Here is an 8,250-nt window from a genome sequence, read left to right as displayed (position 1 = left end):
CCTTGACGCCCAACACACTGACAACTTTCAACGAGCAGTTTGCAGGCTTATCGCACAACTCTCCTGAGGCGTCGTCCATGCCCATATTTTTGGAGAGAACGCACGGCGCACCCGTAGAGGATGCCGAGAGTCACGAAAACGAGCCATGGGACAACATCTACTCCGGAACAAGTGTGTGGCGTTGGCCGATGGAAGTCTTGTATCAACGGTACCATTTATTGATAGCCATTGATTTTGGGGTTTCGATCGTCGGTGTTTCGAGGAATGGAACGGTGCTGGTTGACAAGGTGCCGTTTGCCATCCAATCGGTGTTGGATGTAGTTAAAAAAACGATGCAAACGCGTGAAAAGGAAAAAAATGAAATAAAGCATTGGGTCGACATGCACGTGGAGGAGTCAGAGCGTCATAACATCCTTCGGCAAGTGTGGAACCCCCGAATTGATATTTCCATCGTCCTGATTAATTTGCCCGGGGTGGAGGGGAGTGCGCCGACGTCCGTTTCTTCAAATTTCTTCTCATCGGAGACAGGCTGCGCGGCTGACGTGGAGGGACATCATGCGCACCTGTTTCCGGCGGGTGCGTTGCCGTTTCCTGCATTTGAGGGCGAATTCCCCGGTGATGCACACTGTCATCCTCACTTGGTTCCCTTGTTAACACGCTGTGACGCGGGGTTGGTGCTGAGCGACGAAAGCTTTTTGCCTCGGTTGGAAAAAAGATTGAGAGCCCATGAAGAGGCATGCTGCTCGCGACTGGTTGGTGCTTGGCCTGAGAAGAGTCTGTTTGCCACCATGGAGCATCTTATTCGTTTGATTCCAGAGCGCTCTGCGCATTGCACGAGTCTTGTACTTATTGGTAATGCCGATAAGGGTGGATCGCATGATAGTGTTTCATTGCTGGAAAGCTCTGTGAGAAGGAAAAACATTATTCTTTCTCTCTTATTTCTGAACGAGACGAATCCGTTCTTTGATTCAAGTATGAATGCCTTGTCGCAGTTCTTGTCGGCCGTTGGGGGCTTTGGTGCTTATTTCAATCAATGGCTCTCACTGGCGGTTCCAAGGCCTAATATCGACTGGTGTCGTCGTTTTGGGGGCCCACGTTGCTTGGCCCAACAATTATTTGTGCAACTGGACAACAAATTTCCTGTAAGCGTGGATCATGTTTCGCAGAATATGCCCACAACAGCTGCTGACCGGGCTGGTGATTGTTGTGTCCTGTACAACTCTGACAATGTTCTTGAAGATTTTACTCTGTTGCGTGTAAGTGATGTTACATCTGTACTTCGTTGTGTGGCGGAGGCCCGAATCAATGAGGGGTGGAGTGTTGTGATGAATCACAGCACAGAGAACCCTCATGTTGCTCATCTATATGCTCGTTTTCATTGCCATCCTCGACGTGGAAAGCTTTTTATTTTGTACGAGATGGAAATTACTCATCCGGTAGTATACCGCCGTGTGGTGATCTCTGGCTCAAAGGACCTTGTGGAATACTTTGTGAGGGCGAAGGGTGACGACGGGACTGTCGTGCCCACACAGACGGAGAAGAAAACAGGGTGGTTGATGTACCTTGCAATATTGCGCTCTCAATTGCGTCATTGGATGCGTGCAGAGCAGGTGGCTCTCCAGTGTCTGTTGGCTTCACAGCCAATCCGCCGGCCCCTTCTGAAGGACATTCAAGAGCTTTCGTTCTCTGAGGGAGTTTCTGCAGGGTGGTCCGCACACTGCAGTGTTCGCTCCATTGGGCTTTTCTTTCGGTGGGAGGATGGTCTGTTGCACTTCTTGGACCCCTGTGGAGGGGGAGGGTCATGGGGCAAGATGCCCTCCGTTTCGGTGTTGGCGCGTCGAGTACTTGTAGCGGCTTTACGCAGGAGGCATAAGCTTCTGTTGCAGGATGAACCCAACGTGTTCTTGTCCCTTGCCAGCAATGAACGCTCTTGTTATGTTGTTCAGGTGTTTTTGCTGGATAACGTGTCTGCAAATGGTTACGAGGGATGTGTGGCTGCAGGTTTTGAGTGCCGCTTCAGTTTCTTTCTGACGGGCGTTGACGAAGAATTACAGGCGCTTGCAGATGTTATCGCCGATGTGAGGGCAGGTGTTTCAGCCACCCGAAGCGTGGCTGTTGGGGAGACGAGTTTCACTCTTGCAGTGGAGGCAGGCATCGACGAGGCGAATGCGCGGGCTCTCCACCTTACTTTCTGTACTGTTTTGCCGCGACGACTGGATCTGATCGCCAGCCACATTGAGCCGTCGCCATGTGGCCGAAACGTTGTCTCGAAGGAGTTGAGAGGCCGCAGGGCACGGCATTTGTATTCATCCGTGGAAGTGTCACGGGGGGAAGAAATGCGGACCTTTCGGCATCTAACATCTCGCTGCTTTTTGACGCCATATTTGGTGAGTCCGTGGGTACTCTTTGACGCTATTGCCTTTCACTGGATGATTGGAACTGCTGAGATGTGGAGGACATTTGCTGCGCCTTCTTTCAGTATCTTTGTCGCACGCCGTGTTCGAGATGGTTTTCGATTGCTGCATTGCATGGGGTGTTGCAAGGCGATACTTTATGCCACTCGATTGTGCGGTGGGTGCCATGCGGTGGAAATATTTGACGTCATTGAGGCGCCCTTGGAGGGTGGGAGTGGCGATCTTCCGGCGCAGGTGATGATTGACAGGTTCATACGCCCCTTTGAATTTGCTGTCTCTTCTTTGTACGGACATGAACTGACCGCGGATATTTCAGAGGATATTCAAGTTGCCACGGTACTCCATACATTCAAGGTGTTTTCCTCTGCGCCATTAACCGCGGCAGTTGATCGACAGGTCTCTTTGAAGGGTTTGGAAGGAGGATTCGTCCAACTTTTTCCGCGGCTGGAGTCACTTCTTCCATTTCTGTCAGCTAGACATGCTCACACCGTTACTTTGCGTTCACTTCCCTCAATGGGAGGAAAGGGTGATGACGAACTTCGAGAGGCGGTGGCTCTTTTTGTTTCATCGCTGGGGGATCGTTCAGCGGCAGTTGATGCATCAGCCCTTCCTGAGGGTTTGCGGCAAAAACTCTGTTGCTTAGACGATTTGGATGAAAGTTCAAAGGGGCAAAATCCGTACTTTATTTCGGTACTTATGCCGATCGAATGCAATTATTTGACCTTTCTTGTGGTGCCTCGTGTGTGCCATGACACTACATTGAGGAGAGCACGAGGCGTTAATGTCCATGTTATTTCGTTAGGCACCACAGCTCTTTTCAGGGGTGTGATCCGACTGTATGGTAGGTCGGGTGAGGAGGAAGAGGACGTGGATGGGCCGCGCTCACCCGACTCTTCCGCCTCATTTTTACTGAACGCCCTGAACAAATTGCTGGTTTCCTTTTGCTCGCTTTACCAGGCCTGGCGACTTCTTGAGGAGCGGTGCGACGGAGTGGATTGTCAGGCTGCTGAGGAGGCCGTGGCTGCGCGGGATGTTCTGCAGACTTTTTCTGCGTTTCAGGACTACTGTAAGGAAGTGGACATTTCTTACCTGCTTTACGTCCAGGAGAGTAAATGGAGGGATCACGACAGTGGCATCGCACTTCAAGATGGTCTGCGCTCGTTGATCGCGTCGATGGTGCGCTCTGTGTGTCTTCGACCCTTGCCGACAAATCCCGCCATTTTCCTTCCGGTGAACGGGAAAATCCACCGACACGCCGAGCAGATGGCGGGGGATGTTGCAGCGACGAACACTTTAAAGGCCCTGCAATCCGGGAGTGCTGATTGTGAGGATCCCGCAACACTTCCGTTCCTCATGAGGATCGCGCTGTTTCTCGTCTCGGAGGATGGCAGGGACGTAGATTGCGTCAGCGTCCTCTCACCCGAGCACAGCTTAGATGAGCAGAGTGATGCATATATGTCTTTCTGGTCGCCCATTGCTTCCGATGAGGCGCTGCGTGCCTCCCAAAGACGACTTCTGCTGCGTTTCTTTGTAAAGACCGCTCCCAGGCAGCTGGTGGATCTCTCGCGCGACAGGTACAATCCACCAGCGGAGGTGACACGACGAATATTTGGAGAACTGTTGCGCGATCGGCCAGAGAACCAGGTGGACGATGCGGAGATACCACCACGCTTTTTCGCCAAGGAATCTTCTGTGAAGGATTTGAGTTTACTCTTCAGGCAGGCCTTGCCGTTCGACGAGCTGCCGAAGGCGGTTCAAGGCTTTTTTGATGTACTTGCATCGGACCTCGCTAGGAGTGTGGCGTGCCACTGCCTGATGGAATGCCTGCACTCGGCACCGTTCGAGGCATTGCGTTTTCTCGTTCAGGGTGAGGTGACAAATACCAGGGCAGCACCTTCCCTCACCGGCTTTGAGTGTGACAATAAAAATGACGGCAAAAACAGCAACGATGGTGATGATGATGAAGATTTGGACCGAGAGGCAGGTTATTTGCGTGAGTTGGCACAAGAATCGCAGGAGGTTCTGAATGCCGTCCCAAAAATTTCCGGCCTTGCGGAACTGTTGGCTTTCGCCGTGTCACCTGCCCTACTTAGTGCTCCCTGCTTTGAGGCTGATTCATTTACCGTGGAGTTTACGCAGCAGCTCTCGATTAGTTGTGCTGTTAGTCCTGCGTTGGCCCTTTCGCATGTCTTCCAGCGTTGCCTGGCGGATGATTTAGTCTGTGTTTTTCAGGCCACTTCCTCAAGTTTCCTTTTTGTGCCGAATAAGAAACACTTTGCGCTACGGTGGATTTTTATTTGCGTGACGGCCGACGCACGTGACGATGCTCAACGGGTGTGTCTTTTGTTTAGCGAGCACGAGGGAGACTTCGGTGTGTGCCGACAACTTTGCGAAAATCTTCGTCGACTGATCGAGGCGAAAATAAGGGAGGTCTGTCAGTTGCACCTTTTAAAGCAGTTGCGAGATACTCAGAACGCTCAGAATGAATGGATGCCGCGCAGCTGGGGAGACCAATTCTCTTCTCTGCCATCCATTGCCAGTGGGAATCAAGAATCCACAGCGTCACTGCCAGCTGCATTTTACTGTCGGGGATCGACTGTTCTGAAGTTGCCCATCTACTATAAATTGCAGCATCAGTGCAAGAAGATACTTTCACGCATTACGAGTAATTGCTCCAGGCTCGAGCTCATCAATATCTACAACCGGGAGCAATGCTTCGTGGTGGCGGATGACGTTCAGACGGACGTGTTTCACTTCATCCGCCTCGTATTTGTGAGGGACACTGCGCATCTACCCTCATTAACAGTCCCATCACCTTCACTTTCCCCCGCCACCCGCTGCCCTCTGATGGTGGTACAGTTGTTTGGCTCCACCAAAAATGCGCTCGTGAAACGTCCTCTCCGCAAGCTGCAGGATTATTGCTTTTTTTTGGCGATACAAGAACTCCAGGGACACCTGAACTATGTGCAGCACAAACTGATATCCAGAGTGGACCTTATTTTTCTGCAGTGTCGCCGTCGTGATCCCGTCATTGTGGACCTGGTGCAATTTGTGGAGGGTGAGCCAGTGCAGCCGTTGGATGTCCGGCTCGCTTTTGCTTTGGTCGCTTTGGGTCTCAAGGAGAACAAGTTCAAGTCGTTTCACGTTCAGGATGGTGGAAGCGCTGCCATGAGCAACTTTGCGGAATATTATGGGCTTGTGGAGGAAGAGAGAGGAGATGGGGGAGGAACGGGTGGCAGCAGTCCGCGTGTCTCTTATCCCAGGGAGATGGAGACGCATGGAACAGAAACAACATCACTCCTGCCAACGACAATTATACGCTTTGTGAAGGTCATGGAAGGTGCGACAGACATGCTTGTCTCTTGCAATCTTCGTGTGACCGACGGATCGCAGCTTGTGGTCGACCGCTTTCTAACAAAAATGCCGGAAGAACGGTATACGCCAGGTGGATCCGAGACGACATACCTCGGGCAGATTGAAGACGTTGTGAGAGATGCGGTGCTGCAGTGGCGGTTTTTTGCCTTCTCGAAGCGTTTTTATGTCCTGCCTTCTTGCCAGTTTTTTTCTGCTGTGGAGGAGTTAATGGCATATGGCGCGGGCGTGACGTCGACGGAATCATCCACGCTTCGTTTTAGAAACTTTTCTTTGAGTCGTGTCAGTCACGCTGTGTTTCCCTTTCTTGTTGAGCGTCTTGTGGGTGTGTTTGAGCCCTTTTCTCCAATTTGTTTGCTGAAACGACCAAATGCTCCGCCGTTGCACATTGCCGGTTTTCCATGGCGGTGGATTGAGCAGATGCAGAGGGACTTGCAGGCGGAGCAAATCGAAGTTTACCTCACTTGCGGCTACCGTGTCAGGATGGGTGGTGAGCAAACAGGGGAGGAGCTGGCGGTAGCAGCAACTCGTGCCGTGCAGGAGACACATCCAGACCTCCCCGTCAGTAGGGCGACAGTGCTGACGCAGAGTCCGTTACTGAGGGAATACAATATAGAAGCGGGAATGCCAGCGGAACCCCGCGTGGTGGCGCGCATTTCCCTTAGTGGCGGGGTGACAGCCGCCCTTTTCAATCTGCGGGACTCCGATATTCTGCTGCGCCTGATGGGGCACGTTATCGCCATGGCAGAGCAGCAGTCTGACCTTCTTCATGACATTATGGCTCAGAGAATGGGACTTTCTCTCCCATCATACCTAACGGAGCCGGCACTGGCGCGTTCTTGCTGTGGTGATGACAACAATGTGACGGAAGGAAAACGGTTGTGCATTCAAGATGAAACTTACCGAAGACGTATTAATCATGTGCGTTTTCCACCTCAGCACGCGGTGGGTGGCGATGCCTTGACGGTTATTGTGGAGGGGCTGTTTAACCGCGGCCTTTTAGTGAATGGAGTCTTTGTGGAAGATGATGCAATCCGCGTGCTGTACAACGAATGCCCCCAGTATTCCTTGAAGGAGTGTAAGCGAATCCTGCAGGGATTGATGAGGGACGGCCTGCTTGTGATGGCACCTGGAGCAAATAACCGTCGTTTGGTGCACTCAAACCGTATTCCCGATGATGCGCTCATCGGCTGTGACTTTCATAGACACATACAGACTGCCCACATTCTAGTGGAGTCGCAGCACGCGCGTTCGGGTATTATCGATTCACTTTATGACTGTGAGTCGTCTTTGAATGTATTTTCGCCAGAGAGCGAGATATCCCTGGCCAAATTGGTTGTACTTCTCCAGGGACGAAGCAGGCAAATATTTGGGTCCCGTGTGCGGGACTTTACCCTCCCTCGCCGTCTGCCGTGGTGCCTCTCTGACGAAATTCTTGATCCATCTTTGCCACCGAGAGGCAGAATTGGCTCCGAATACCGTTTGTCTGTGGATGCAACTCTGCAGTCGTACGTGCAGTATCTTCTACGCGTATTTCCGAGGGCACGCGTCATTGATCTGGACGCCAACAACGCCATCGTATCATCCGATGCGACACTCCTGCACCGTTTTCGTTGCCGTTACGGTAAATTTATTTCTCCAGACGGGAGTGAGATACGTTTTGTTCCTCATTTGTACTATGTGCTGATTCCTATTGGAGACGCTGAGCGCATGCAACGGAACGATTACGAGCTTGCGGCAACCGCCACACTTAGAAGGGGAGGATTGTTTGTTGTGCAAGTAGGGTTCCAAGTCGCTCATTTTGCCATTGACGTATTCATGGCCAGTGGTGGATCTCTCTCTGCTAGTATGGCCGCCCTCGCCGCCGCAAAGCTTAAACGTGACCTTATTTTTAGTAGTGTTCTTTATGATCTGACAGTGAATCGCATGCTACGTTACGTGCAGATGTATGCGTCGCTCCTATTCGGTCAACTTTTGACATCCGATGCCCTTGAGACTCTTGTGCAACATTATCCAAATCCGCCATGCGAAAGTCTCAACTTTGTCTGTGTGTTTGATGTGGAGGAATCATGCGTGCGCCGGGCGCGGAAAATGACGGCAAAAAACTCATCCGAAGGCCCGGACAGCAACGGTATGAGACAATTGATTCCCAGACAGGGCGAGCTACTCCTGAGGGAATCCACGCAGGAAAGATACCACTACTGTGGGGTGATGGTCTGGGCAACGTCTCGTCTGTTCGTGTTGCTTTCTACCGTCCGGGACGTCACCACATGCGATCGTTGCCCCAACAGTGATCTTCCCAAGCTGGCCCTCTCGGCCAAACGCCAGCTGCTCCAACTGCTTCTGGACGGCATGCTCCAGCAGCGGCTGGATTTTGCATGGGGGAAAATACGCGCATCTCGGGGTGAGAAAATGAAGCCACAATAATGATAATGACAGCACCGATAGCGCCGACCAGGGACCG

General features: G+C 51.9%; 1 protein-coding gene across 1 annotated transcript, besides 1 other annotated feature; it reads left to right on the top strand.

Annotated features, from left to right (window-relative positions):
- Positions 1-8,213, top strand: Tc00.1047053399389.10 (uncharacterized protein; the record flags this gene model as incomplete). The annotated part of the gene is made up of 1 exon (XM_800408.1): positions 1-8,213. A coding segment is annotated over one exon (8,213 nt), but the record flags the coding sequence as incomplete, so codon positions are not given.
- Positions 1-8,250: a sequence feature (areas merged during assembly that could not be assigned to a particular haplotype. This can correspond to areas where the two haplotypes were merged or to regions with more than two copies in the genome that were merged during assembly.).

The sequence above is a fragment of the Trypanosoma cruzi genome, assembly GCF_000209065.1.
Source record: "Trypanosoma cruzi strain CL Brener chromosome Unknown tcruzi_1047053399389, whole genome shotgun sequence".
Taxonomy (NCBI): Eukaryota; Euglenozoa; class Kinetoplastea; order Trypanosomatida; family Trypanosomatidae; genus Trypanosoma; species Trypanosoma cruzi.
This window is presented reverse-complemented; position numbering and strand designations above follow the sequence as displayed.